We start from the raw sequence: 14,997 nt of genomic DNA, 5'->3' as shown, positions 1-14,997 counted from the left end.
GGGGGCTGGTAGCAGAGGATTTGAGGGGGCTGGTGGCAAAGGACTTGAGGGGGCTGGTGGCCGAGGACTTGAGGGGGCTGGTGGCTGAGGAGTTGATGAGCTGGTGGTCGAGGACGTGAGAAGAGCTGGTGGCCGAGGTCGTGAGGGAGCTGGTGGCCGAGGTCGTGAGGGAGCTGGTGGCCAAGCTTGAGGGGGGGCTGGTGGCCGAGGACGTTAGGGGGCTGGTGCCTGAGGACGTGAGCGGGCTGGTGGCCGAGGACGTGCGGGAGCTGGTGGCCAAGCTTGAGGGGGGCTGGTGGCCGAGGACGTGATGGGGCTGGTGGCCGAGGAGGTGAGGGGGCTGGTGGCCGAGGACGTGAGGGGGCTAGTGGCCGAAGACTTGAGGGGGCTGGTGGCCGAGGACTTGAGGGGGCTGGTAGCCGTGGACGTGAGGGGGCTGGTGGCCGAGGACGTGAGGGGGCTGATGGCCGAGGACTTGAGGGGGCTGGTGGCCAAGGACTTGAGTGGGCTGGTGGCCAATGACTTGAGGGGGCTTGAGGCCAAGGACTTGAGGGGGCTGGTGGCCGAGGAGTTGATGAGCTGGTGGTCGAGGACGTGGGAAGAGCTGGTGGCCGAGGACGTGAGGGAGCTGGTGGCTGGTGGCCGAAGTCGTGATGGAGCTGGTGGCCGAGGTCGTGAGGGGGCTGGTGGCCAAGCTTGAGGGGGGCTGGTGGCCGAGGACGTGAGGGGGCTGGTTGCAGAGGACGTGATGGAGCTGTTGGCCGAGGAAGTGAGGGGGCTGATGGCCGAGGACTTGAGGGGGCTGGTGGCCAAAGGACTTGAGGGGGCTGGTGGCCAAGAGCTTGAGGGGGCTGGTGGCAAAGGACTTGAGGGGGCTGGTAGCCGAGGACGTGAGGGGGCTGGTGGCCGAGGACGTGAAGGGGCTGACGGCCGAGGAATTAAGGGGGCTGGTGGCCAAGGACTTGAGGGGGCTGGTGGCCAAGGACTTGAGGGGGCTGGTGGCAAAGGACTTGAGGGGGCTGGTGGCCGAGGACTTGAGGGGGCTGGTGGCCGAGGAGTGGATGAGCTGGTGGTCGAGGACGTGAGAAGAGCTGGTGGCCGAGGTCGTGAGGGAGCTGGTGGCCGAGGTCGTGAGGGAGCTGGTGGCCAAGCTTGAGGGGGGCTGGTGGCCGAGGACCTTAGGGGGCTGGTGCCTGAGGACGTGAGCGGGCTGGTGGCCGAGGACGTGCGGGAGCTGGTGGCCGAGGACGTGAGGGGGCTGGTGGCCGAGGACGTGAGGGGGCTGGTGGCCGAGGACGTGAGGGGGCTGGTGGCCGAGGACGTGAGGGGGCTAGTGGCCGAAGACTTGAGGGGGCTGGTGGCCGAGGACTTGAGGGGGCTGGTAGCCGTGGACTTGAGTGGGCTGGTGGCCAAGGACTTGAGGGGGCTGGAGGCCAAGGACTTGAGGGGGCTGGTGGCCAAGGACTTGATGGGGCTGGTGGCCGAAGAGTTGATGAGCTGGTGGCCAAGGACTTGAGGGGAGCTGGTGGCCGAGGACGTGAGGGAGCTGGTGGCTGATGGCCGAGGTCGTGAGGGAGCTGGTGGCCGAGGTCGTGAGGGGGCTGGTGGCCAAGCTTGAGGGGGGCTGGTGGCCGAGGACGTGAGGGGGCTGGTTGCAGAGGACGTGATGGAGCTGTTTGCCGAGGACGTGAGGGGGCTGATGGCCGAGGACGTGGGGGCTGGTGGCCGAGGACGTGAGGGAGCTGGTGGCCGAGGACGTGAGGGGGCTGGTTGCCGAGGACGTGAGGGAGCTGGTGGCCGAGGACGGGAGGGGGCTGGTTGCAGAGGACGTGATGGATCTGTTGGCCGAGGAAGTGAGGGGGCTGAAGGCCGAGGACTTGAGGGGGCTGACGGCCGAGGACTTAAGGGGGCTGGTGGCCAAGGACTTGAGGGGGCTGGTGGCCGAGGACTTGAGGGGGCTGGTGGCCGAGGAGTTGATGAGCTGGTGGTCGAGGACGTGAGAAGAGCTGGTGGCCAAGGACTTGAGGGGGCTGGTGGCCAAGGACTTGAGGGGGCTGGTGGCCGAGGACTTGAGGGGGCTGGTGGCCGAGGAGTTGATGAGCTGGTGGTCGAGGACGTGAGAAGAGCTGGTGGCCGAGGTCGTGAGGGAGCTGGTGGCCGAGGTCGTGAGGGAGCTGGTGGCCAAGCTTGAGGGGGGCTGGTGGCCGAGGACGTTAGGGGGCTGGTGGCCGAGGACGTGAGCGGGCTGGTGGCCGAGGACGTGCAGGAGCTGGTGGCCAAGCTTGAGGGGGGCTGGTGGCCGAGGACGTGATGGGGCTGGTGGCCGAGGACGTGAGGGAGCTGGTGGCCGAGGACGTGAGGGGGCTGGTGGCCGAGGACGTGAGGGAGCTGGTGGCCGAAGACTTGAGGGGGCTGGTGGCCGAGGACTTGAGGGGGCTGGTAGCCGTGGACGTGAGGGGGATGGTGGCCGATGACGTGAGGGGGCTGATGGCCGAGGTTTTGAGGGGGCTGGTGGCCAAGGACTTGAGTGGGCTGGTGGCCAAGGACTTGAGGGGGCTGGTGGCCAAGGACTTGAGGGGGCTGGTGGCAAAGGACTTGAGGGGGGCTGGTGGCCGAGGACTTGAGGGGCTGGTGGTCGAGGACGTGAGAAGAGCTGGTGGCCGAGGTCGTGAGGGAGCTGGTGGCTGGTGGCCGAGGTCGTGAGGGAGCTGGTGGCCGAGGTCGTGAGGGGGCTGGTGGCCAAACTTGAGGGGGGCTGGTGGCCGAGGACGTGAGGGGGCTGGTTGCAGAGGACGTGATGGAGCTGTTGGCCGAGGACGTGATGGGGCTGATGGCCGAGGACGTGGGGGCTGGTGGCCGAGGACGTGAGGGAGCTGGTGGCAGAGGACGTGAGGGGGCTGGTTGCCGAGGACGTGAGGGAGCTGGTGGCCGAAGACGTGAGGGGGCTGGTTGCAGAGGACGTGATGGATCTGTTGGCCGAGGAAGTGAGGGGGCTGATGGCCGAGGACTTGAGGGGGCTGGTGGCCAAGGACTTGAGTGGGCTGGTGGCCAAGGACTTGAGGGGGCTGGTGGCAAAGGACTTGAGGGGGCTGGTGGCCAAGGACTTGATGGGGCTGGTGGCCGAGGAGTTGATGAGCTGGTGGTCGAGGACGTGAGAAGAGCTGGTGGCCGAGGACGTGAGGGAGCTGGTGGCTGGTGGCCGAGGTCGTGAGGGAGCTGGTGGCCGAGGTCGTGAGGGGGCTGGTGGCCAAGCTTGAGGGGGGCTGGTGGCCGGCATGTGAGGGGGCTGGTTGCAGAGGACGTGATGGAGCTGGTGGCCGAGGACGTGAGGGGGCTGGTGGCCGAGGACGTGCGGGAGCTGATTGCCGAGGACGTGAGGGGGATGATGGCCGAGGACTTGAGGGGGCTGGTGGCCGACGACGTGAGGGAGCTGGTGGGCGAGAACGTGATGGGGCTGGTGGCTGAGGACGTGAGGGGGCTGGTGGCCGAGGACGTGAGGGGGCTGGTGGCTGAGGACGTGATGGATCTGTTGGCCGAGGACGTGAGGGGGCTGGTGGCCGAGGACTTGAGCGGGGCTGGTGGCCAAGGACTTGAGGGGGCTGGTGGCCAAGGACTTGAGGGGGCTGGTGGCCGAGGAGTTGATGAGCTGGTGGTCGAGGACGTGAGAAGAGCTGGTGGCCGAGGACGTGAGGGAGCTAGTGGCTGGTGGCCGAGGTCGTGAGGGAGCTGGTGGCCGAGGTCGTGAGGAGGCTGGTGTCCAAGCTTGAGGGGGGCTGGTGGCCGAGGACGTGAGGGGGTTGGTTGCAGAGGACGTGATGGAGCTGTTGGCCGAGGACGTGGGGGGCTGATTGCCGAGGACGTGGGGGCTGGTGGCCGAGGACGTGAGGGAGCTGGTGGCCGAGGACTTGAGGGGGCTGGTAGCCGTGGACGTGAGGGGGCTGGTGGCCGAGGACGTGAGGGGGCTGATGGCCGAGGACTTGAGGGGGCTGGTGGCCAAGGACTTGAGGGGGCTGGTGGCCGAGGACTTGAGGGGGCTGGTGGCCAAGGACTTGATGGGGCTGGTGGCCGAGGAGTTGATGAGCTGGTGGTCGAGGACGTGAGCGGGCTGGTGGCCGAGGACGTGAGGGTGCTGGTGGCCAAGGACATGTGGGGGCTGGTGGCTGAGGACGTGAGGGGGCTAATGGCCGAAGACGTGAGGGGGCTGGTGGCCGAGGACTTGAGGGGGCTGGTAGCCGAGGACGTGGGGGCTGGTGGCCGAGGACGTGAGGGAGCTGGTGGCCGAGGACGTGAGGGGGCTGGTTGCCGAGGACATGAGGGAGCTGGTGGCCGAGGACGTGAGGGGGCTGGTGGCCGAGGACGTGGGGGCTGGTGGCTGAGGACGTGAGGGGGCTGATTGCCGAGGACGTGAGGGGGATGATGGCCGAGGACTTGAGGGGGCTGGTGGCCGACGACGTGAGGGAGCTGGTGGGCGAGAACGTGATGGGGCTGGTGGCTGAGGACGTGAGGGGGCTGGTGGCCGAGGACGTGAGGGGGCTAATGGCCGAAGACGTGAGGGGGCTGGTGGCCGAGGACTTGAGGGGGCTGGTAGCCGAGGACGTGAGGGGGCTGGTGGCTGAGGACGTGAGGGGGCTGGTGGCCGTGGACTTGAGGGGGCTGGTGGCCAAGGACTTGAGTGGGCTGGTGGCCGAGGACGTGAGGGAGCTGGTGGCCAAAGACGTGAGGGGGGCTGGTGGCTGAGGACATTAAGGGACTGGTGGCTGAAGACGTGAGGGGCTGGTGGCCGAGGACGTGAGGGGGCTGATGGCCGAGGACGTGGGGGCTGGTGGCCGAGGACGTGAGGGAGCTGGTGGCCGAGGACGTGAGGGGGCTGGTTGCCGAGGACGTGAGGGAGCTGGTGGCCGAGGACGTGAGGGGGCTGGTGGCCGAGGACGTGGGGGCTGGTGGCTGAGGACGTGAGGGGGCTGATTGCCGAGGACGTGAGGGGGATGATGGCCGAGGACTTGAGGGGGCTGGTGGCCGACGACGTGAGGGAGCTGGGTGGGCGAGTAACGTGATGGGGCTGGTGGCTGAGGACGTGAGGGGGCTGGTGGCCGAGGACGTGAGGGGGCTGGTGGCTGAGGACGTGATGGATCTGTTGGCCGAGGACGTGAGGGGGCTGGTGGCCGAGGACTTGAGCGGGCTGGTGGCCAAGGACTTGAGGGGGCTGGTGGCCAAGGACTTGAGGGGGCTGGTGGCCGAGGAGTTGATGAGCTGGTGGTCGGAGACGTGAGAGAGCTGGTGGCCGAGGAGCGGTGAGGGAGCTAGTGGCTGGTGGCCGAGGTCGTGAGGGAGCTGGTGGCCGAGGTCGTGAGGAGGCTGGTGTCCAAGCTTGAGGGGGGCTGGTGGCCGAGGACGTGAGGGGGCTGGTTGCAGAGGACGTGATGGAGCTGTTGGCCGAGGACGTGGGGGCTGATTGCCGAGGACGTGGGGGCTGGTGGCCGAGGACGTGAGGGAGCTGGTGGCCGAGGACGTGAGGGGGCTGGTGGCCGAGGACGTGATGGGGCTGGTGGCTGAGGACGTGAGGGGGCTGGTCGCTGAGGACGTGTGGGGGCTGGTGGCCGAGGTCGTGAAGTAGCTGGTGGCCGAGGACTTGAGGGGGATGATGGTCGAGGACTTGAGGGGGCTGGTGGCTGAGGACGTGAGGGGGCTAATGGCCGAAGACGTGAGGGGGCTGGTGGCCGAGGACTTGAGGGGGCTGGTAGCCGAGGACGTGAGGGGCTGGTGGCTGAGGACGTGAGGGGGCTGGTGGCCGTGGACTTGAGGGGGCTGGTGGCCAAGGACTTGAGTGGGCTGGTGGCCGAAGACGTGAGGGAGCTGGTGGCCAAAGACGTGAGGGGGCTGGTGGCTAAGGACGTGAGGGGGCTGATTGCCGAGGACGTGAGGGGGATGATGGCCGAGGACGTGAGGGAGCTGGTGGCCGAGGACTTGAGGGGGATGATGGTCGAGGACTTGAGGGGGCTGGTGGCCGAGGACGTGAGGGAGCTGGTGGCCAAATACGTGAGGGGGCTGGTGGCTGAGGACGTGAGGGAGCTGGTGGCCGAAGACGTGAGGGGGGCTGGTGGCTGAGGACTTGAGGGGGCTGGTAGCCGAGGACGTGAGGGGCTGGTGGCTGAGGACGTGAGGGGGCTGGTGGCCGTGGACTTGAGGGGGCTGGTGGCCAAGGACTTGAGTGGGCTGGTGGCCGAGGACGTGAGGGAGCTGGTGGCCAAAGACGTGAGGGGGCTGGTGGCTAAGGACGTGAGGGGGCTAGTGGCCGAAGACGTGAGGGGCTGGTGGCCGAGGACTTGAGGGGGCTGATAGCCGAGGACGTGAGGGGGCTGGTGGCTGAGGACGTGAGGGGGCTGGTGGCCGTGGACTTGAGGGGGCTGGTGGCCAAGGACTTGAGTGGGCTGGTGGCCAAGCTTGAGGGGGGCTGGTAGCCGAGGACGTTAGGGGGCTGGTGCCTGAGGACGTGAGGGGGCTGGTGGCCGAGGACGTGCGGGAGCTGGTGGCCAAGCTTGAGGGGGGCGTGAGGGGGCTGGTGGCCGAGGACGTGAGGGGGCTGGTGGCCGAAGACATGAGGGGGCTGGTGGCCGAGGACTTGAGGGGGCTGGTAGGCCGTGGACGTGAGGGGGCTGGTGGCCGAGGACGTGAGGGGGCTGATGGCCGAGGACTTGAGGGGGCTGGTGGCCAAGGACTTGAGGGGGCTGGTGGCCGAGGACTTGAGGGGGCTGGTGGCCAAGGACTTGATGGGGCTGGTGGCCGAGGAGTTGATGAGCTGGTGGTCGAGGACGTGAGCGGGCTGGTGGCCGAGGACGTGAGGGTGCTGGTGGCCAAGGACATGTGGGGGCTGGTGGCTGAGGACGTGAGGGGGCTAATGGCCGAAGACGTGAGGGGGCTGGTGGCCGAGGACTAGAGGGGGCTGGTAGCCGAGGACGTGAGGGGGCTGGTGGCTGAGGACGTGAGGGGGCTGGTGGCCGTGGACTTGAGTGGGCTGGTGGCCAAGGACTTGAGTGGGCTGGTGGCCGAGGGACGTGAGGGAGCTGGTGGCCAAAGACGTGAGGGGGGCTGGTGGCTGAGGACATTAAGGGACTGGTGGCTGAAGACTTGAGGGATCTGGTGGCCGAGGACGTGAGGGGCTGGTGGCCAAGCTTGAGGGGGGGGGGGGGGGGGCGTGGCTGTTGGCCCAGAACATAATGGGGGCTGGTGGCCGAGGACGTGAGGGGGCTGGTGGCTGAGGACACCAGTGCCTGTAACTTTTGAGGAATTTAGTTTGATAAGTGTCTTTTCACTTCCGTTCTTAACAAACGTACATGTATTGATGATGTTTGTAAAACTAAATATGAAATTTTATGAGTTAAACTTAAGCATAATAATATATTCAATGATATACATAAGCAATTAGCTGACCAAGGCCGGAAGGCTATGTTTGTTCTCCTTTCCAGTTGTTCTCATTTGAGTTTTAATTGAACAACCTTATTGCAAAAGAGTCTACTTGATATATATATATGTTTGTAGTAAAATGAATCACGCTTGCGAAATGGGGATTATCAATGACAAGGCAATGGACATTGGGAAGGTGGATTTGTTGTTTTGCAAAAACAGTTTTAGAGTTAATAAAATCTATTTGCAATGCCATGGTGTATTTTGATCTCGGGGCGATATCCATTGGAATATATTAGAAGATACAGAATGATTAGATACTGGTTCAAACTAATGAACACGAACAATTGTATTTTGAACACAGCCTACTCCTTTTTATGTATAATAATACTGGCAATTGTTATGACGGGGCTATCCATTTTAAACATTGCCTTTTTCTCTTTGCTTTGGTGATGTACATTATACATGTACTTATAATCATAAAAAAATACTTCTACTGATAAAACAAAGAATTTTTGATTGATATCATCAATATGTAAGTGGTTTACTTGATACCTTGTCAAAATGCGTACTTTATAGATATTTGGTTGATCATTTTACACTGCAGTTGTATTTGACCAAGTATATACATGTAACTGTCAAATATCAAACCTGCCTTACGAAATCACGTCTGTCTACTCCTAATATAGCTATCAAGACAGGTAGATATCACCTAATACAAGGGGGCGTTAACCTTCTCCATGGTGTATATGAACTTACCAAGAAAGCAAATACTTTGTACTAACTGTCAAGAAGATATTGAAGATGAGTATCGTTTTATGCTAGTGTGCAATTTTGGTAAGATCTAAGGGGAAAAAAACATTTACTGGCGCAAACCGTCAATGTTGTTCAAACTTGTCATATTACTAGGTGTCAATGATATTGACGAAATTCGTAAGTTAGCCAGATATTTATATGAAACCAACAAAATCTGAGTGTAAATAGCATATTATAGACATGTCACTTGTATTTGGGTAGGTCGAATGTTATTTTGTTAAATCATTGATATTGTGACAGAAACTCGACCATGGGTGTGGTAGATATTAGTTCTTGGTAGCGTGCAGTACCAACAGCCTAAGTTACCGCTTCTGTCAAACTTTATACACTTGTAAATATGTCTATCTATGGGTTTAGACTTCAACTCTAATCTACTAGCTTATCCAATAATCATTCAGATGAATAAAAGAATCATGACGTCGTCTCTTTGTGACGTTACGAATCGTCAACTAGACAGCGCCATTTTCAAAGCATGGACTGATCAACGCAATGATCTCTGTACGGTAACGCCAAATGAGTATTTTGTCAAAAACTAAACTGAACTTTGCGGATATGGGTGCATAACAAATGTCTGAAGCGTACAGTTCCTATAGAACATTTAACCACGTCACTACTAGTATCTAAATCTGTTTCAATACATGCAGTGCCTTCGCTTGATCCGAGACGGAAATTATGAATTTGTGAATATATCAATTAATTAAAAAAGGTAAAAGGTATTAAACAAAAAATGTTGAGTTGTTTCTTTTAATTTTGTTAACAATATCAGTGTCTTTACGTAGATTCACTGGAACTATACTATCTTACCAACCATGACTGCTGCAGTTACCTAATCGCAACACACCACGGTTTGTTTGCTCCGTTCGGTATTTCAACGATTTGTTTGATGTAAATACATGCATGGAACTTTGTTTTTATTGCGTTTATGGTGGTACAAAGTGTTCTATGAACACAATGGTAGCGCTATATAGAATATGACTGTATCCCATTGCGTTCACACGACCGTAAACGCAATAAAAACATTTATTATCCCTATAAAACCCATATGTTTAGGCCTCAGTAGTAGGCCATCACATTTCATTGGTTATTAATTTAGGTAAGCCTCACATAACAAAAAGAAGCTGAAAATTAAAATGTGCCACTATAGGATGCTATGTATTCTGTTACTGTATACACAGGGTCTTGAGAATTTGTTTGTCTGTGTGTAATATGGACACTCTCTGTAGTGTATTATGTGAAATGTAATTTTGGGGTTGAACCCTTTAATAGTTCTATAGCAAATTGTCATGCAAGAAAACATATTGCTAAGCTTCGCATATCTGGGCATAGACTAATGATAGAACAGGGTCGCTATAGAAACATTCCCCGGAATGACTCGCTGTATCGAGGATGAAACTCACTTTCTAGTATCATGTACTAAATACAATGCTGATAGGAAGGAGCTATCTAATTTTCAAGTTTAGATCAAGAACAAAAATACATCTGGTTTGATGAATAATGAAGATGGGGATATTTTAAAGTTGTTGTCTAATTTCATTATGTCAAATTTAAAATAATACAAACTATTTCTGTACCCATTGTATAATGATTTTGTAATAGCTAATCTAGCTTACTTCCAAGTCATGGGTTACAACATGTTACAAGCATTTTTGTTTATGTGTTTGTAATTTATATTAGTATAAATGCATGTCCATTCATCTGTCTTTTGGCCACTCTACCTCTTTGTGGTTGTATTTCATATATTGCCCCATGTGGGCCGGAATTCGTTAATAAATTTTATTGCACTGTATTACATATAGCACATAGATCTATCCAGATTTTTTTTTCTTAAGGTAAATGTTTGGGTGGGGTTTTAGGGCTAGTTTAAAATTTGGTTAAAAACAACCCCAAGAGGTGTCATTTAAAAAAAAAAGACTGGAAATATTCCCAGGTCCCTGTGGCTACAAACAATGGTCTAGAAATGATGGGGGGAACATTTTTCATGTGTGTACGTGATTCTTTAACGGAAATAAATACATTTAGATTTTAAGAAGAACAAAGACATCTTCATAATATCTTTCTGTCGTTTACAGTAGAATCTACAGTAAGTGTTTGAATAATTTAATAGATCCGTATTGTTTTGTGTTTCAGTTTTGAGAACGTTTAGTTAATCATCAGTTTCATTTAATTGATTTAAAAAAAATTAATTTCAGTTTTATGTGTACTAGTAGTAATGAGTTTTCGATCACAGTTATTCCCCTTTGTACGCTCTCCGCGTAGCGTGCGAGCAATAACAGACGATCAAGCACACGACAGCATGCTTGCAAATTAAAGATACTGCAGCTTAGAAAGACTTGATCACGATGGGTAAGTACTTCAACATTTTTTAGATAGCAAATAAAAGTTAGAATGAATGGAAAATAGTCAATGAACATTAAATATGGTGTTAAGTATCATTGTCATAACATATCGATCGCTAGCAGACAGCAATAGATACATGTAACAAACTGACGAAAAGTAACAAAGCTGTTTTGATCGGAATTAATTCAGTTAATTAATTTAATAGATAATTGCTGTATTGTTTCGAATCGAAATTGATCGAAATAAATTCAGATGTCGTTTATGAAAATCCCAGCAAGTCTCATCTGTCGCATTGCGTGCATGTATTTTTATGAAAATAAAATGTTGTTTTCACCAGATATAGTAGACATCTAGCGTTATGTATATAACCATGATAGCGATATTAGCGACGCATAACTACGATAGCGATATATCATAGCGATGTAAAGCTATAATAGCGATATATTAACATGTGCCCAACCTGGTAATAATTAGTGGTGTGTTGACTTACAAATGTAGCAATGTGTTGCCATATAATTTTGCTGTTTTCTCTGGACTGTTGCGATCGATGATATAGGGTAAAGTGATCGTAAGTCGGACACCCTCTCTATTCAGTATAACTGTGCGTCGGGATATGAAGGTCGCTGCTTACGAAATGGGTATCGTCCGAGAGATTACACTTTCTTCTTCATGTTAACATTCTGAAACTCTCGTCTTTTTCCATATTATACAATACAGAGCGAATAAAGTACTTAACCAATGATTCGATCGAAAGTCGGACGGATTCGACATTGAGTCGGACATTCATATTTGCTTCGATATTAAGTCAGACAGTTAGTCGGAGTTAACTTCTTGTGCAACTCTTAACAACAATTGAATATTTCGTAATAAAAACAGTTATTAGGTGTTTCTTAAGATCAATGGGTTATAACCCAGCAGGCATTTGACGTCTTTTTTACGTCAGATTTACGTCAAAAATTGACGTCAGGATTACGTCAAATAATGGTCAAAAGTGAAAGTCACATTGACGTCATTTTCTGACGACAGATTTACGTTGGAAATTGACATCAGATTAACGTCAGACTTAGGTCAGAAATTGACGTCAGATTCACGTCAGGATCCAGTCATTGCTGTTGGATTGCAAATGATGAAATAAGAAAGTACAGGTTTCATTAAATTTAAATCAAATATCACACATAACATTTTTACACATGCATATTTCAAAAAGAAACGTTCTTTCAAAATATCTGCAATCTCACAAATAAGTAATGAATATGAACCTATAATGAATTGTTAACAATAAATCATCTATCAGCATAGGATCCGGACAGAATGGTTAACTCATGTAGAAACATGTTTCTTAATTATCAAATTAAAACACATTATAAAAATACCTGTTTCCGCTAACCCTATGCAATTTATACTTCCCCTTTACTATACATGTTTCAATAAAATATATATAAGAAGAGGCAAATGGCCCCATAGGACTCGGGCAACTTGTTCAACTAGCATCACAGACAAAGGATAAAATTTAACCCCATGTGACACATCACTCAAATGTAATATATTCTACTGCACTTTAACAAATTGAATGTACATTCATCAATTAAATAAAAAATTCAATAAATAATTTATTTTACGCTTTATACAATATGATCATTCAAACACAATGTATACACTTTTCTTAAAGGTAGAGCTACAATATTCAAATCAATCATTCATTTATTTGTCAATCACACTTTTTATCATACAATTATACATACAAATGCATTTTTATTAGACTTGGAAGTTTATATAAACAATTACACATGCTTTAAAGATACATGTGCTATAATCTAAGATCAACAGTAATGAATACACATGGACTCTATATTTATCACCAAACTGGGAATCGGATCCTGTCTCATGTAGCCTAGTAGATGACAACATTGTAACTGAACTCCTAAGAAACTAAGTTATATTGTGATATCATAGTGGATTCATTTATCGATATCTTCCAAAAGATTTAACTTCTGATCACCAAAGTTTGATATATAACAACAGCTGAATCAATCATCAATATCTATATAAAATGAATAAACTTCTGATCACTATATTTTATCAGTGCTCACTTCACCCATACACATTTCACCATGCCAAATTGCAACAATCAACTCATAGTTTTTTTTAGAAATTGTGTCCATTAAAAGTTTAGTGTTACTAAAAATAGCTATCAATAAACACTAAAACTGTGACCCTCTTGATCTTTTTGGTAGCCTCTATTCTTATACTCCAGCCAGTGGGTAATGGTAGCCTCCTTAGTGGTCTTGGGGAAAAGAATTCTTATCTTGATCAGTACCTGTCTCATCTTTGACAAAACCATGACCTTGATCCTGACCTTTGTCTAGACTGTGATCTCTCCATAGACTTTGACCTCTTCAGAGACCCTGACCTATCAAGAGATCTTAATCTTTCTCTAGACCTTGATTTGGCTTTCTGTTGGTGTAATTTTGGTTGTGGTGCTGGACAGTAAACTGATCTTCCTTCTGAAATTAACAAAGAATATAAGCAATATAATTCAATATAAATGACATGATAAACAAGATATTTTTGTAAAATGAATTGAAAAAGATAAAAGCAGAATCAATAGAATCTAATGCTAGTTTAACTGGTTCAGTATATGAAACATTCAGAAGCGAGTCGTACATACCATTGCTAGTAGAAGATCTAGAGACTTCAATTTCACTTCCTGCTGCCACTGAAGGTTTCCGAACAGGAGATACTCCTTTTCAGTCCTATCCTCAGTTTCTGCATTGAAAATGAAATATTTATGTATATTGCATATTAAATTAAATATTTGTGTTTCAGACAAAGAAAATATAGTTCTTCACCTTCAAATTCAAATGATTATATAATTAATGGTTAAAAATTATCACAATTGAATTCGGAACATTTTTATATCTGTTTGCATTTTGATGGTATTTTACTGATTTCAAATCAGATCACATAGATGATTTCTCACAATGACCTACCTGTTTACTAATCAGCTAATACCTCCACTGTCCTTGCCTATAGGATGTCATCAGCTCAATAAGGTACAGCTCTATGTAGTGTGTGTTCAGGCATGAAATTAATGTTGTTATGGTTCACCTCTTATTATTACTACTCAAAAGTCTTTAATGTACCTCATTTGAAAACATTTGTAATTTATTACTTTTAAACTTTTAAGCACATCACTGAAAAACTTTTGTGTTTTGAAGTTATGTTGAAAAGAGTATGCGACATATCATAATTAGCTCACTTGTGTAAAGGACCACTGAGCTTATGTCATATGCAGCATCCATTTGAATTGTTATATTTTTAGGTCACCTGAGACAAAGTCTCAAGTGACCTATTCTAATCCCCTTTTGTCCGTCGTCGTGCGTCGTCCGTCGTCCGTCGTGCGTCGTCCGTCGTCCGTCGTCCGTCGTGCGTCCGTAAACAATTTTCATTTTCAACTTCTTCTCCAAAACCCCTAAACCAAATTCCATGAAATTTGGCAGGAAGCTTCTATGGCTAAAGGTCAACCAAAATTGTAAATTATATGGTCCCCACCCCCCAGGGGCCTGAGGGGCGGGGCTAAAAAGGGTCAAATTGACTTAAACTTCAAAAATCTTCTTCTCTACTCTCAGATATGGTGGAATCAAACACTCTTCATAGATGGAAGGGTCTTAAGGTGCTTTACCAAAATTGTAAATTTCATGACCCTTGGGTCTCATGTTTGCCCCTGGGGAGGGGGTAAACTTTACAATAGTTTATATAGGGAAATCACATTTTTGACTTTTATTTGTTTTATTTCTATTGGAATTCATTCTAATTTGGTAAACATTGTCAGCATGAGATGACAGTTTGATGGCATGCACATGTTGGCCCTGACTGACCCCCAGGGGCTGATGGGCGGGGCTAAAAAGGCCAAATTGACTGAAATTTAAAAAATCTTCTTCTCAAGACGGAAATAAGGTGGAATCAAATACTCTTTATAGTTAGAAGGGTCTTAAGGTGCTTTACTAAAATTGTGAATTTCATGACCCTGGGGTCTCAAGTTTGCCCCTTGGGAGGGGGTAAACTTTACTACAGTTTATATAGGGAAATCACATTTTTTACTATAATTTGTTTGAATTCTATTGGAATTCATTCTAACTTAGTTAACATTATCACCTTGTGAAGGCAGTTTGATTGTATACACGTTTGCCCTGACTGACCCCCAGTGACTAATGGGCGGGGTTAAAAAGGGCCAAATTGACTGAAATTTAAAAAATCTTCTTCTCAAGACGGAAATAAGGTGGAATCAAATACTCTTTATAGTTGGAAGCATCTTAAAGTGCTTTACTAAAATTTTGAATTTCATGACCCTGGGGTCTCAAGTTTGCCCCTGGGGAGGGGGTATACTTTACTATAGTTTATATAGGGAAATCACATTTTTCACTATGATACATTTGTATGTTT

General features: G+C 50.6%; 1 protein-coding gene and 1 long non-coding RNA gene across 2 annotated transcripts; both read right to left on the bottom strand.

Annotated features, from left to right (window-relative positions):
- Window positions 1-213: 213 nt before the first annotated feature.
- Window positions 214-7,103, bottom strand: LOC117316992 (proline-rich protein 36-like). Its single transcript, XM_033871771.1, is given in 5 exon segments — window positions 214-1,717; window positions 1,719-4,177; window positions 4,263-4,733; window positions 4,789-6,285; window positions 6,483-7,103. Coding segments are annotated over 5 exon segments (6,552 nt in total).
- A 5,074-nt stretch (window positions 7,104-12,177) lies between these two features.
- Window positions 12,178-13,597, bottom strand: LOC117316895. Its single transcript, XR_004530028.1, has 3 exons — window positions 13,545-13,597; window positions 13,223-13,320; window positions 12,178-13,058 (listed from the first exon to the last, which is right to left on the bottom strand). It is a non-coding gene; the product is annotated as an uncharacterized LOC117316895 (long non-coding RNA).
- Between the last annotated feature and the right edge of the window lie 1,400 nt (window positions 13,598-14,997).

This window comes from Pecten maximus, chromosome 18 (genome assembly GCF_902652985.1).
Source record: "Pecten maximus chromosome 18, xPecMax1.1, whole genome shotgun sequence".
In the NCBI taxonomy this organism is placed as follows: domain Eukaryota; kingdom Metazoa; phylum Mollusca; class Bivalvia; order Pectinida; family Pectinidae; genus Pecten; species Pecten maximus.
This window is presented reverse-complemented; position numbering and strand designations above follow the sequence as displayed.